This window comes from Excalfactoria chinensis, chromosome 2 (genome assembly GCF_039878825.1).
Source record: "Excalfactoria chinensis isolate bCotChi1 chromosome 2, bCotChi1.hap2, whole genome shotgun sequence".
In the NCBI taxonomy this organism is placed as follows: domain Eukaryota; kingdom Metazoa; phylum Chordata; class Aves; order Galliformes; family Phasianidae; genus Excalfactoria; species Excalfactoria chinensis.
In genome coordinates this window covers 138,038,671-138,053,099 of record NC_092826.1, presented here as the reverse complement: position 1 = coordinate 138,053,099, position 14,429 = coordinate 138,038,671, and the positions used below count along the sequence as shown (strand labels likewise).

At 60.0% G+C, this 14,429-nt stretch overlaps 6 protein-coding genes across 6 annotated transcripts; 2 read left to right on the top strand and 4 right to left on the bottom strand.

The window, feature by feature from the left end:
* The first annotated feature begins 2,440 nt into the window (after nt 1-2,440).
* On the top strand, nt 2,441-3,480 carry LOC140248733 (cathelicidin-3). Its single transcript, XM_072329721.1, has 4 exons — nt 2,441-2,608; nt 3,010-3,117; nt 3,201-3,284; nt 3,385-3,480. Exons 1-4 carry the CDS (start codon nt 2,441-2,443, stop codon nt 3,478-3,480), a joined length of 456 nt encoding a protein of 151 aa, XP_072185822.1.
* Nucleotides 3,481-4,147: 667 nt separating this feature from the next.
* On the bottom strand, nt 4,148-5,381 carry LOC140248727 (cathelicidin-2). Its single transcript, XM_072329714.1, has 4 exons — nt 5,214-5,381; nt 4,656-4,763; nt 4,503-4,586; nt 4,148-4,252 (listed from the first exon to the last, which is right to left on the bottom strand). Exons 1-4 carry the CDS (start codon nt 5,379-5,381, stop codon nt 4,148-4,150), a joined length of 465 nt encoding a protein of 154 aa, XP_072185815.1.
* Nucleotides 5,382-5,714: 333 nt separating this feature from the next.
* Nucleotides 5,715-11,089, top strand: LOC140247935 (cathelicidin-3-like). The gene is made up of 3 exons (XM_072328135.1): nt 5,715-5,933; nt 6,017-6,100; nt 10,994-11,089. Exons 1-3 carry the CDS (start codon nt 5,715-5,717, stop codon nt 11,087-11,089), a joined length of 399 nt encoding a protein of 132 aa, XP_072184236.1.
* Nucleotides 6,964-7,877, bottom strand: LOC140248740 (cathelicidin-2-like). The gene is made up of 4 exons (XM_072329735.1): nt 7,710-7,877; nt 7,490-7,597; nt 7,337-7,420; nt 6,964-7,068 (listed from the first exon to the last, which is right to left on the bottom strand). The coding sequence occupies exons 1-4, from the start codon at nt 7,875-7,877 to the stop codon at nt 6,964-6,966; spliced, it is 465 nt and encodes a 154-aa protein (XP_072185836.1).
* Nucleotides 11,090-11,735: 646 nt separating the features above from the next.
* Nucleotides 11,736-12,677, bottom strand: LOC140248434 (cathelicidin-2-like). The gene is made up of 4 exons (XM_072329169.1): nt 12,510-12,677; nt 12,280-12,387; nt 12,127-12,210; nt 11,736-11,840 (listed from the first exon to the last, which is right to left on the bottom strand). Exons 1-4 carry the CDS (start codon nt 12,675-12,677, stop codon nt 11,736-11,738), a joined length of 465 nt encoding a protein of 154 aa, XP_072185270.1.
* Nucleotides 12,678-12,935: 258 nt separating this feature from the next.
* Nucleotides 12,936-13,954, bottom strand: LOC140248432 (cathelicidin-B1-like). Its single transcript, XM_072329165.1, has 4 exons — nt 13,514-13,954; nt 13,321-13,413; nt 13,140-13,220; nt 12,936-13,058 (listed from the first exon to the last, which is right to left on the bottom strand). The coding sequence occupies exons 1-4, from the start codon at nt 13,952-13,954 to the stop codon at nt 12,936-12,938; spliced, it is 738 nt and encodes a 245-aa protein (XP_072185266.1).
* Nucleotides 13,955-14,429: the final 475 nt, after the last annotated feature.

Here is a 14,429-nt window from a genome sequence, read left to right as displayed (position 1 = left end):
AAGCTGCTTTGGCATCCTCACCTTGCTCCTGGGTGGGAGGAGGGATGGGGAACGGGGTGTGGGGAGCTTTGGGCAGCACTTGTAGCCCTGGATCTGCAGGATTCCCTCCCTGCCAGGAGGTTTGGAAGGAAGTGGGAAGGCTTCCAGCTGGGAGCTGCCTGGTTCCTGCATGGAACAGACGTTTGTTTGTACAAGCATCGGCTCCAAGCTGTGAGCAGAGCGAGGGGGGCTCGGAATCAACCCTGGGGCTCCACGTGGGGTTTTTTGCTTTCTGTGTATGGCAAAGTGAGACGTGGGCAGGCAGAGAGGAGGATGGTGAGGGTGAATGTGGGGTCCTACAGCTTGGAGAGGGGAGCAGTCGGCCAAGCCTTGACCACAGCTGTTGTCCCTGGTTCATGCTCACCCTGAGTGCGTTGCAATGGGACTCTGGGGGATGTTCATTGCACAGAGTGCAGCCAGCAGGACGATGGAGGTTCTCCTGCCCTGGTGAAGCCACATCTGGAGCACTGGGCTCAACGCTGGGCTCCCCAGATCCAGGAAACCAATGGGGAAAGGCTGAGAGCCCCGGGTCTGTTCAGCCTGGAGAAGGCAGAGGGGACGTTATCTCCTCTGGAGGTGTTCAGGACCCACCTGGGTGCTTCCCTGTACACCCTGCCCAAGGGAGGCTCCCTATAGGAGCCCATCCCAACCCTTGTGCTTCTGGGATCCTCCAACCCCACGCGTGGCGAAATGTGCAGCCCTAAAGCGGAGCCCTTCTCATTCCCAATGCCTCTCCAAGCTGCCGAGGGAGGAGGATGGGAACAAAGCCCACAAAGCTTCTCTTTGCCGCCCCAAGATGGCTTATCCAAGAAAAACAGCGGCAACCCGATCCCTTCCCGTGCTCACAGCCCAGCCCTGCAGTTCCTCCTGGAAGCGAAGCCCCCATGGATGTGCTGCTGCAGGCCGTGCTGCTGCTGGCTGTGCTGCTGCCCACCGCCCCATTACCCAGCGCCCCGCTGCCCCCCACGCCACGCGAGCTGGCCCGCGCTGTGCTGGAGGCACACGGGCGCGATGCGGGCGGCGAGCTGAGGCTGCTGAAGCTGCAGGGAGTCTCCAGGACGGTAGGAGCTTCCTTTGGGTTTCCCGTCGGGTTTTGGGGAGGAGGGAAGGCTTTTTATTGCACCAAAACGCTGCCATTGCCTTACAGAAGTTTGACTGGGGGACTCACTTCACCATCCATCTCACCGCCCGTGAGACCTGCGCGGCACCACGCCGTGCTGCATGCAGAGCCCGGCCGGGACAGGTGGGTGTTGGGTACGGTGTGGGACCCCCCTCCCAGCACTGCTCCCTCCTGACCCCACACCCTGCAGCAGGTCCGTCACTGCGTGGCCCAGATCTCCGTCTTCGCCTTCTTGCCTGACGCGCCGCTGTCGCTGCTGGAGTGCGGCCGGCAGCCGGTGAGGGTTGCATGAATTCCCCCTTCCTATGGGGACGGCATCCCCTCATGTCAGGGCTGAAGCCCACCCCTGTTTCTTATCCTTCAGCCCACCAGCTCGGGGCAGCCCCGCTCCCAAAGCCGGCACAGCCCTGCAACCCAACGAGCTGTTGGCCTCAAAGAGCCGGCACCGTCCTGAAGCACATGAGCGCATCCATCCTGCAGGAGGGGACGTGCAGACCCCATCCATGGCCCCCATCCCATACACCGGGGGGCTGAAATAAAGCTGTTCCAGAGGCTGTGCTGTGTGAGCTGTGGCTGTGTTGCATGAACCTGTAGCTTTTGGGTCATGATGGGGTGGCCGCAGCCCAACGTGGAGCATCCCCATCCCAACCACCAGCACCCCGTTGGCCAACCCTTGGGCTGATAACAGATGGCAGGGTACAGGGCTACTCCACCTGGCTGGCTCTGAGCCTGGGGGGCTGTTGCAGGGGAGCAGGGCTGCAGCATGATGGGGGGGGGGACCTGGGGGCACAGCCCCCATGGTTTGGGGACAGTATGTTGTGGGGATGGTGGGGAGTGGAATGGGAAATGGCTTGTGGGAGTGGGTGGGTCAGAGCCAGATCAGGTCAGAGATGAGGACAGGGATGGGAAGAGGTTTTGACCCCAATGGCAGCTATCCTGTGGGTCTGGGAGTGATGGGAAACCCCCACTGTCGCTGGGCTCCAGGGCATAATGGGATGGAGCCTCATCCCAATGGGATGGAGTCTGATCCAAGCCTCTCACCTGGCCCTGGCGCTGCTCAACCAGAGCACCCCATACCCTGCAGCACAGCTGGGGGGGTAGATGCAGCCCAAGGTGGGATGGGGCCGCACAGCCCATGGGCACAGCCACATCCCCACCACAGCTCTTCCCCCACAGATAACGGCCGCGTTGTGGCTGCTCCCCCTGAGTCCACGTTTCCTCATTGCCCAACTTCAGGGCCCATAAAAGGCACTGGGAGCGCAGGGTGGGCACGGGCTGAGGATGTGGAGCTGCTGGGCGCTGCTGCTGGTGCTGCTGGGGGGGGCCTGTGCCCTCCCGGCCCCCCTGGACTACCAACAGGCTCTGGCCCAGGCTGTGGACTCCTACAACCAGCGGCCCGAGGTGCAGAATGCCTTCCGGCTGCTCAGCGCCGACCCCGAACCCGGCCCAGTGAGTGCATGTGGGGACAGAGTGGGGACAACACGAGGATGCTATGGGGACGGGTTGAGGGCATAAGGCATGGGGATGGCGTGCAGCGTGATGGGGACACCATGGGAACACCTTGGGGACATCCTGGGGGCAGCATGAGGACAGCATGGGGTCACCGTGGGGATGGCATGGGGACAGCAGGGAGACACCTTGGGAACACTGATGGGGACACTGTGGGAACGTCTTGGGAACGTTCTGGAGGCATCCTGGGGAAATCCTAGAGACACCTTGGGGACATCATGGGGACATTGTGGGGTCAGCATGGGGACATCAAGGGGACATCATGGGGACGTCAAGGGGACATCGTGGGGACATCATGGTGGCATCAAGAGGAGGCCCCCACACTGTCCCCTGCCCCACAGAACGTCCAGCTCAGCTCCCTGCACAACCTCAACTTCACCATCATGGAGACGCGGTGCCAGGCGCGTTCAGGTGCCCAGCTTGAAAGCTGCGACTTCAAGGAGGACGGGGTGAGCGCCGTGCTGGGCTGATGGGTGCTGGGGGGCAGCCGTGGTGGGGACAACCCCGTGCTCAGTGTCCCCACTGCTCACAGCTCGTCAAGGACTGCGCTGCGCCCGTGGTGCTGCAAGGCGGCCGCGCCGTGCTCGACGTCACCTGCGTGGACTCCATGGCTGATGTGAGTGGGGACGCAATGGGGGGTGACCTCGGGGGTGTTTGGGACCCTCTAGGGCCGGGGTCTCGTTCCCCCCCTTTGATGCCAACACGTCTCCCCACAGCCTGTCCGTGTCAAGCGCTTCTGGCCGCTGGTGCCAGTGGCCATCAACACGGTGGCTGCGGGCATCAACCTCTACAAAGCCATCAGGAGGAAATGAGCCGTGCTCAGAGCTGCTGTCACCGCTGTCCCTCCGCAGCCCCCCACCCAATAAAGCTGTTTTTTAGGCCATTCTATGTCTTTGCTGTGTGTCTCCTCTGGATGATGCTGATGGGGATGGTCCCCATGCTGTCCGCACGGTGCCACCTGCTCCCCATCCCGTCCCTCAGCTTGGGTTTGGGACCTGGGGACATCCAAGGAGCCCCCAGATGTGGATGTGGCACGGGGAGACTGCAGTAGGCAGCGCTTAGGGGTGTGCACAGGGCTGTGTGAGTCCATGGGACCTTTGTAAGGGACACAAAAGGACATGAGTGGACAGGAGGAACACGACCTCAGGGCCCTGCTACAGCCACAGCCCTCCAGCTCCCACGGCACGGGATCACCATGCATCCCTATGTCCCCATCCCAAAGTGTTGGGGACAGCACTGTTTGCCCCTGGATAGGGCTATGGTATGGGGGTGGTATGGTGGCTCAGTAATCCCCACTATGGGGGACGAGAATGGGGTCCCAATGGCATCACCGCCATGATGGAAAATGCCCCCATGGCACTTGGGGCTGTGCGTGGTGACTGCAGTGCCCTCCCACCCCATGCCTCAGTTTCCCCATCAGGCAGTGAGACAAGAGCCCAGGTGACACTCAGTGGCCTCACATGGGCCCCATTTATTCACTCAGCCAAAACGTGAGATGACATTGGCAACGACGATGATCTTAGGGATGAAGCGTCGGACTTTCTTTAGGAAGCGACCAAATCGGCCCCGCTGGACGAGGACGGGCTGTGGGGTGAAGGCTGGTGTCAGTGAGACAGTGGGAGCCCACCTATGGGAGCCCACATCTGGAGCCCCACACTCAGGACCGTGCACCCACAGCACCTTTCATCCCTTTATCGTCCCCTTCACGGAGACATCGGAGCAACCCCAAAGCTTTCTGGGTGCGGGGAACCCTCAGAGTGTGGGATGGGATGAAGGGTGCAGGATCAGCATCCCACCCCACAGACCCCACAGACCCCACAGACCCCACACTCACATCCGATGAGGCATCCCTGCAGTTCAGATTGATCACGGGAGCGTCCTGCAGGATGGTCACCGGCCCCGAGCAGTCCTTGATGGCCTGTGGACACGCACCGTGTCACCTCACGCTCCACAGCTGCCCTCCCCACCACAGCCCTCCCATCCTCACCCCGTTCTCCTTGAAGTCGCAGTCATCGATGGGTGTCCGTGCAGTCGGGACGCACTCGGTCTCCATGATGGTGAAGTTGAGCTCCCGCAGCGTGTTCAGATCAACGCCCTGTAGGCAGTGGTCAATACGGTGTCATGCCCTCCCCATGAAGCAAAGCCCCCTCCAACCCATCCCCTTGGTGTCCCCGGAGTGTCCTCACAGTGTTCCCATGACATCCCCATGGTGCTCCCATAGTCTCTCTATGATCTCCCCATGGTATCTCCGCAGCACTCTCAGATGTCCCCAGTGCTTACCCCAATTGTCCCCTTGTCATCCCAATAGTGTCCCCGTGATGTCCCCAAGCTGTTCACATACTATTCCAACTGTGTCCTCGGGGGGTCCCCAAGATGTTCCCATTGTACCCTCCTGATACCCCCATGCTATCCCTATGCTGTCCCCCTGCTGACCCATCCTGTCCCCCAGTGTCCCCATGCTGTCCCCATTGTGTCTCCATTCTATCCCCACGTTGTCCCCTCAGTGCCTCCAAGATGTCCCCACTCTGTCCCCACATTCACTCACCGGGCCGGGTTCGGGGTCGGCGCTGAGCAGCCGGAAGGCATTCTGCACCTCGGGCTGTTTGTTGTAGGTGTCCACAGCCTGGATCAGTGCCTGGGGGTAGCTCAGAGGGGCCGGGAGGGCACAGACCCCCCCCAGCAGCGCCAGCAGCAGCACCCAGCAGCTCAGCATCCTTGCCCTGTTCCCACCCCGTGCTCCCAACACCTTTTTATTGGCCCTGGAGTTGGGCAATGGGGAAGGAGAAGCCACAACGCGGCCGTTATCTGCGGTGAGGACGTGGCTGTCCCCATAGGGCACGGGGCACATCCCCTGCTTTGCTCCATGCCCCTCTCCCTTTGGGTCATGGCTACGGGGACAACCACAGGGACACAGACACGGCCACAGCAAATAGAAAGGACCTTTATTGTACATTCCCAAGACGTTCCCACAATGTCCCCATCAGTGTTCCCAAGGTGTCTCCCTGCTGTCCCCATGCTATCCCCACGGTGACCCCATGCTGTCCTCATGCTGCCCCCAGGACATGTCAATGGGACATCATGGGATCAGCATGGGGACATCAAGCGGACATCATGGGGACGTCAAGAGGAGGCCCCCACGCTGTCCCCTGCCCCACAGAACGTCCAGCTCAGCTCCCTGCACAACCTCAACTTCACCATCATGGAGACGCGGTGCCAGGCGCGTTCAGGTGCCCAGCTTGAAAGCTGCGACTTCAAGGAGGACGGGGTGAGCGCCGTGCTGGGCTGATGGGTGCTGGGCGGCAGCCGTGGTGGGGACAACCCCGTGCTCAGTGTTCCCACTGCTCACAGCTCGTCAAGGACTGCGCTGCGCCCGTGGTGCTGCAAGGCGGCCGCGCTGTGCTCGACGTCACCTGCGTGGACTCCATGGCTGATGTGAGTGGGGACGCAATGGGGGGTGACCTCGGGGGTGTTTGGGACCCTCTAGGGCCGGGGTCTCCTTTCCCCCCTTTGATGCCAACACATCTCCCCACAGCCTGTCCGTGTCAAGCGCTTCTGGCCACTGGTGCCAGTGGCCATCAACACGGTGGATGCGGGCATCAACCTCTACAAAGCCATCAGGAGGAAATGAGCCGTGCTCAGAGCTGCTGTCACCGCTGTCCCTCCGCAGCCCCCCACCCAATAAAGCTGTTTTTTAGGCCATTCTATGTCTTTGCTGTGTGTCTCCTCTGGATGATGCTGATGGGGATGGTCCCCATGCTGTCCACACGGTGCCACCTGCTCCCCATCCCATCCCTCAGCATGGGTTTGGGATCTGGGGACATCCAAGGAGCCCCCAGATGTGGATGCGGCACGGGGAGACTGCAGTAGGCAGCGCTTAGGGGTGTGCACAGGGCTGTGTGAGTCCATGGGACCTTTGTAGGGGACACAAAGGGACATGAGTGGACAGGAGGAGGACAACCTCAGGGCCCTGCTGCAGCCACAGCCCTCCAGCTCCCACAGCACGGGATCACCATGCATCCCTTTGTCCCCATCCCAAAGTGCTGGGGACAGCACTGTTTGTCCCTGGATAGGGCTATGGTATGGGGGTGGTATGGTGGCTCAGTAATCCCCACTATGGGAGACGAGAATGGGGTCCCAATGGCATCACCGCCATGATGGAAAATGCCCCCATGGCACTTGGGGCTGTGCGTGGTGACTGTAGTGCCCTCCCACCCCATGCCTCAGTTTCCCCATCAGGCAGTGAGACAAGAGCCCAGGTGACACTCGGTGGCCTCACATGGGCCCCATTTATTCACTCAGCCAAAACGTGAGGCGACATTGGTGGCGAGGATGATGTTAGGGATGAAGCGTCGGACTTTCTTTAGGAAGCGACCAAATCGGCCCCGCTGGACGAGGACGGGCTGTGGGGTGAAGGCTGGTGTCAGTGAGACAGTGGGAGCCCACCTATGGGAGCCCACATCTGGAGCCCCACACTCAGGACCGTGCACCCACAGCAACTTTCATCCCTTTATCGTCCCCTTCACGGAGACATCGGAGCAACCCCAAAGCTTTCTGGGTGCGGGGAACCCTCAGAGTGTGGGATGGGATGAAGGGTGCAGGATCAGCATCCCACCCCACAGACCCCACAGACCCCACAGACCCCACAGACCCCACAGACCCCACACTCACATCCGATGAGGCATCCCTGCAGTTCAGATTGATCACGGGAGCGTCCTGCAGGATGGTCACCGGCCCCGAGCAGTCCTTGATGGCCTGTGGACACGCACCGTGTCACCTCACGCTCCACAGCTGCCCTCCCCACCACAGCCCTCCCATCCTCACCCCGTTCTCCTTGAAGTCGCAGTCATCGATGGGTGTCCGTGCAGTCGGGACGCACTCGGTCTCCATGATGGTGAATTTGAGCTCCCGCAGTGTGTTCAGATCAATGCCCTGTAGGCAGTGGTCAATACGGTGTCATGCCCTCCCCATGAAGCAAAGCCCATCCCCTTGGTGCTCTTCAGTGCCTCCAAGATGTCCCCACTCTGTCCCCACATTCACTCACTGGGCCGGGTTCGGGGTCGGCGCTGAGCAGCCGGAAGGCATTCTTCACCTCGGGCTGTTTGTTGTAGGTGTCCACAGCCTGGATCAGTGCCTGGGGGTAGCTCAGAGGGGCCGGGAGGGCACAGACCCCCCCAAGCAGCGCCAGCAGCAGCGCCCAGCAGCTCAGCATCCTTGCCCTGTTCCCACCCCGTGCTCCCAACACCTTTTTATTGGCCCTGGAGTTGGGCAATGAGGAAGGAGAAGCCACAACGCGGCCGTTATCTGCGGTGAGGACGTGGCTGTCCCCATAGGGCACGGGGCACATCCCCTGCTTTGCTCCATGCCCCTCTCCCTTTGGGTCATGGCTACGGGGACAACCACAGGGACACAGACACGGCCACAGCAAATAGAAAGGACCTTTATTGTACGTTCCCAAGACGTTCCCACAGTGTCCCCATCAGTGTTCCCAAGATGTCTCCCTGCTGTCCCCATGCTATCCCCACAGTGACCCCATGCTGTCCTCATGCTGCCCCCAGGACATGTCAATGGGACATCATGGGATCAGCATGGGAACATCAAGGGGACATCATGGGGACGTCAAGGGGACATCGTGGGGACATCATGGTGGCATCAAGAGGAGGCCCCCACACTGTCCCCTGCCCCACAGAACGTCCAGCTCAGCTCCCTGCACAACCTCAACTTCACCATCATGGAGACGCGGTGCCAGGCGCGTTCAGGTGCCCAGCTTGAAAGCTGCGACTTCAAGGAGGACGGGGTGAGCGCCGTGCTGGGCTGATGGGTGCTGGGGGGCAGCCGTGGTGGGGACAACCCCGTGCTCAGTGTCCCCACTGCTCACAGCTCGTCAAGGACTGCGCTGCGCCCGTGGTGCTGCAAGGCGGCCGCGCCGTGCTCGACGTCACCTGCGTGGACTCCATGGCTGATCACAGAATCACAGAATCACAGAATTGTAGGGGTTGGAAGGGACCTCCAGAGATCATCGAGTCCAACCCCCCTGCCAAAGTAGGCTCCCTACACCACGTCGCACAGGTAGGCGTCCAGGAGGGTCTTGAATATCTCCAGAGAAGGAGACTCCACCACCTCCCTGGGCAGCCTGTTCCAGTGCTCCGTCACCCTCACTGTAAAGAAGTTCTTGCGCACATTCGTGCGGAACTTCCTATGCTGAAGTTTCAGCCCATTGCCCCTAGTCCTGTCCCCACGCACTACTGAAAACAGACCAGCCTCGCCACTATGGCTCCCACACCTCAGGTATTTATAAACCTGGATCAAGTCCCCTCTCAGCCTTCTTTTCTCAAGGCTAAACAGACCCAGTTCCCTAAGTCTCTCCTCATAGGGGAGATGGTCCAGGCCCTTCACCATCTTTGTGGCCCTCCGCTGGACTCTTTCCAAGAGATCCCTGTCTTTTTTGTACTGGGGAGCCCAGAACTGGACACAGTATTCCAGATGAGGCCTCACCAGGGCAGAGTAGAGGGGGAGGATCACCTCCCTTGACCTGCTGGCCATGCTCTTTTTAATGCACCCCAGGATGCCATTGGCCTTTTTGGCTACAAGGGCACACTGCTGGCTCATGGCCAACCTGTCATCCACCAGGACGCCCAGGTCCCTCTCAGCAGAGCTCCTCTCCAGCAGGTCTTCCCCCAACCTGTACTGGTGTATGCAATTATTTCTACCGAGATGCAAGACTCTACACTTGCTTATGTTAAACCTCATCCGGTTTCTTACTGCCCAGCTCTCCAGCCTGTCCAGGTCTCTCTGAATGGCTGCACAGCCTTCAGGTGTGTCAGCCAATCCTCCCAGCTTCGTGTCATCAGCAAACTTGCTGAGGGTGGTCACTATCCCCTCATCAAGGTCGTTGATGAAGATGTTGAACAAGACTGGACCCAGCACAGACCCCTGGGGGACACCACTAGTCACAGGCCTCCAGCCAGACACCGCACCGCCAACGACAACCCTCTGCACTCTGCCAGTCAGCCAATTCTCGATCCATTTCACCGTCCACTCATCTATCCCATACTTCCTCAGCTTTGTTATAAGGATGTCATGTGGGACCGTATCAAAAGCCTTACTGAAATCAAGGTAGACTACATCTACCGCTCTCCCCCCGTCCACCCAGCCAGTGACATCTTCATAAAAGGCCACCAGGTTGGTCGAGCACGACCTCCCCTTGGTGAACCCATGCTGAGTACTCCTGATAACCTCCTTTTCTCCCAGTTGTCTGGAGATGGCATCCAGCACAAGCTGTTCCATCACCTTCCCTGGGACAGAGGTGAGGCTGACTGGCCTATAATTACCCGGGTCATCCTTCTTGCCCTTTTTGAAGACTGGGGTGACATTGGCCATCCTCCAGTCTTCAGGCACCTCCCCAGTTCTCCAAGACCTTTGAAAAATTACAGAGAGCGGCTTAGCAATAACCTCCGCCAGCTCTCTCAGCACCCGCGGGTGCACCCCATCAGGTCCCATGGATTTATGGACATTAATGTTTCCTAAGCACTCACGGACCACCTCTTCCCTGACTAAAGGGAAATCTCCCATTCCCCAGATTCTCTCATCAACCACCGGGGACTGGGATTCCTGGGGGAGAGCCCTTTCACTAAAGACAGAGGCAAAGAAGGCATTCAGTATTTCCGCCTTCTCAGCATCCCCTGTTACCAGAACACCCCCCTCACTTAGTATGGGGCCCACATTCTCCCTAGCCTTCCTTTTGCTGTTAATGTACTTAAAAAACCCTTTTTTATTATCCTTTATCTCCTTAGCTAGATTCAGCTCCAGGTGGGCTTTAGCCTTCCTGGTCGCATCTCGGCAGTCCCTGACTACATTCTTATATTGTTCCCAAGTGGCCAGACCCTTTTTCCACATATCGTGTACTTTCTTCTTTCTGCGGAGCTTGCACATGAGTTCCTTACTCATCCACGCAGGTCTCCTGGCACCTTTTCCTGACTTCTTAGTTACAGGGACGCACCGATCCTGAGCCTGGAAGAGGAGCCGTTTGAATGCTAGCCAGCTCTCACAGGCCCCCTTGCCTTCTAGCACCCTGGCCCATGGGATGGTCCCAAGTAAGTCCCGGAGGAGATCAAAGTTGACTCTCCTGAAGTCCAGGGTAGCAATCCTACTTTTTGTTTTGCTTCCTCCGCTCAGGATCACGAACTCCACCATCTCATGGTCGCTACAACCCAAGTAACCCAAGTGATGTGAGTGGGGACGCAATGGGGGGTGACCTCGGGGGTGTTTGGGACCCTCTAGGGCCGGGGTCTCGTTCCCCCCCTTTGATGCCAACACGTCTCCCCACAGCCTGTCCGTGTCAAGCGCTTCTGGCCGCTGGTGCCAGTGGCCATCAACACGGTGGCTGCGGGCATCAACCTCTACAAAGCCATCAGGAGGAAATGAGCCGTGCTCAGAGCTGCTGTCACCGCTGTCCCTCCGCAGCCCCCCACCCAATAAAGCTGTTTTTTAGGCCATTCTATGTCTTTGCTGTGTGTCTCCTCTGGATGATACTGATGGGGATGGTCCCCATGCTGTCCGCACGGTGCCACCTGCTCCCCATCCCATCCCTCAGCATGGGTTTGGGATCTGGGGACATCCAAGGAGCCACCAGATGTGGATGTGGCACGGGGAGACTGCAGTAGGCAGCGCTTAGGGGTGTGCACAGGGCTGTGTGAGTCCATGGGACCTTTGTAAGGGACACAAAGGGACATGAGTGGACAGGAGGAGGAGCCACAGCCCTCCAGCTCCCACGGCACAGGATCACCATGCATCCCTAAGTCCCCATCCCAAAGTGCTGGGGACAGCACTGTTTGTCCCTGGATAGGGCTATGGTATGGGGGTGGTATGGTGGCTCAGTAATCCCCACTATGGGGGACAAGAATGGGGTCCCAATGGCATCACCGCCATGATGGAAAATGCCCCCATGGCACTTGGGGCTGTGCGTGGTGACTGTAGTGCCCTCCCACCCCATGCCTCAGTTTCCCCATCAGGCAGTGAGACAAGAGCGCAGGTGACACTCGGTGGCCTCACATGGGCCCCATTTATTCACTCAGCCAAAACGTGAGACGACATTGGTGGCGACGATGATCTTAGGGATGAAGCGTCGGACTTTCTTTAGGAAGCGACCAAATCGGCCCCGCTGGACGAGGACGGGCTGTGGGGTGAAGGCTGGTGTCAGTGAGACAGTGGGAACCCACCTATGGGAGCCCACATCTGGAGCCCCACACTCAGGACCGTGCACCCACAGCACCTTTCATCCCTTTATCGTCCCCATCACGGAGACATCGGAGCAACCCCAAAGCTTTCTGGGTGCGGGGAACCCTCAGAGTGTGGGATGGGATGAAGGGTGCAGGATCAGCATCCCACCCCACAGACCCCACAGACCCCACAGACCCCACAGACCCCACAGACCCCACAGACCCCACAGACCCCACACTCACATCCGATGAGGCATCCCTGCAGTTCAGATTGATCACGGGAGCGTCCTGCAGGATGGTCACCGGCCCCGAGCAGTCCTTGATGGCCTGTGGACACGCACCGTGTCACCTCACGCTCCACAGCTGCCCTCCCCACCACAGCCCTCCCATCCTCACCCCGTTCTCCTTGAAGTCGCAGTCATCGATGGGTGTCCGTGCAGTCGGGACGCACTCGGTCTCCATGATGGTGAAGTTGAGCTCCCGCAGTGTGTTCAGATCGACGCCCTGTAGGCAGTGGTCAATACGGTGTCATGCCCTCCCCATAAAGCAAAGCCCCCTCCAACCCATCCCCTTGGTGCTCTTCAGTGCCTCCAAGATGTCCCCACTCTGTCCCCACATTCACTCACCGGGCCGGGTTCGGGGTCGGCGCTGAGCAGCCGGAAGGCATTCTTCACCTCGGGCTGTTTGTTGTAGGTGTCCACAGCCTGGATCAGTGCCTGGGGGTAGCTCAGAGGGGCCGGGAGGGCACAGACCCCCCCAAGCAGCGCCAGCAGCAGCACCCAGCAGCTCAGCATCCTTGCCCTGTTCCCACCCCGTGCTCCCAACACCTTTTTATTGGCCCTGGAGTTGGGCAATGAGGAAGGAGAAGCCACAACGCGGCCGTTATCTGCGGTGAGGACGTGGCTGTCCCCATAGGGCACGGGGCACATCCCCTGCTTTGCTCCATGCCCCTCTCCCTTTGGGTCATGGCTACGGGGACAACCACAGGGACACAGACACGGCCACAGCAGATAGAAAGGACCTTTATTGTGTAGCAGCCATGCTGGGGCTGCTCATGGCTGAGCGGTGCTGGTGATGTTCAGACGGCCGCGGACGCGGAAGGGGCTGCGCTGGCGCAGGCGCTTCCTGATGCCGTCCCACCATTCCCGGATGCGGGTCCACCAGTTACGGAGGGGCTGGGGGGAGAGGGGGCTGTGTGACCCTGGGGGTGATGAGGGACCCTTGGCGGCCCCACGGTGGGGGATGGATGCTCTCACCTGCGCCCGCAATGGTCCGCAGCGCAGCTCAGCAGTGGGCTGCTGCTCCATGGACACGGTGCCCACACAGCGCTGCAGGGCCTGCAGGGAGCAAAGGGTTGTGTGGGGCAGACCCCACAGCGGCCTCAGTTTCCTCCTTAGCCACCCAGCAGCCCTCAGCCCCCATGGGATGTGTCCTCACCCCCGGCTCGCAGCTCCTGCAGTCAACCCCAGCCGGGCACGGGGCATCCTCCACAAGGAAGCTCACCTCCCGCCGCCGCTTCAGGGTCCCAACCTGTGAGGGGACAAGAACAGAAGGGATGAGATGAGACTCCCAGACCCACAGACCCTCCAAGCCAGCCCCCAGCCTTGGGATCCAACAGCCCAGCGCTTACCCAGCCGGGTTGGGGTTGTGCCGCCCGCAGCCGTAGGGTGCACGGACCTGAGATCCTCTGGTTGAGCAACCTCACGGCTGCCAGGATGGTGTCCAGGTAGGTGGTGGGCCAGCGCCAGGGCCGGGATGGTGAGATGGGTCCGTTCTGTTTTGGGGTGGTGGGTCCATCCAGCTTGGGTGTGATGGAACCATCATCCATCCTGGTTGGTGTGGATCCATCCAACCGTGGTGTGATGGATCCAACCAACCGTGGTGTGACGAATCCATCCAACCGTGGTGTGACGGATCCATCCAACCGTGGTGTGATGGATCCATCCAACCCTGGTGTGATGGATCCATCCAGCCCCGGCGCAGCGGACACATCCAGCCCCGGTGTGGTGGCTGTGGATGAGCCCAGCAGCAGCAGAAGCAGCAGCATCTCACAAGGCCACATCCTGCCCATGGCCACCCGTAACCTCCTCCTCTGCGATGCTGAGCGCTGTGCTGGTGCTGCGGGAGCCCCTTTATGGCCATCCCAACATCTCGGGGCGTTCCCAGGAATCCCCACGCCCTGTACCTGAGGGGGCAGCCCAACCTCTATAGAGGGTCAACAAACCCCCCCATCTCCATGATGGCACCGGGGATTTCCAATGCACGAGGATGTTTGTGGCACAAGGAGAGCATGGCCAAGTCTTGCGTCAAGCCTCCTGGGTACACACCAGCCAAGAAGGGTGGTGGCACACCTGGGAAGTTCCCCTGCAGGCCATAAATCTGTCTACGGCCCTGCAGGAGCCACCCTACAGCACGACACCTCTGGCACCAGGCCCAGCGAATGGTATGGGAACAGCTTGGGGACAACATGGGGACACTAATGGGGTGTAGTGAGGTTAGCGCGCGGACAGCGCGGTGACAGCATGGAGGGGTAATGGGGACACCAT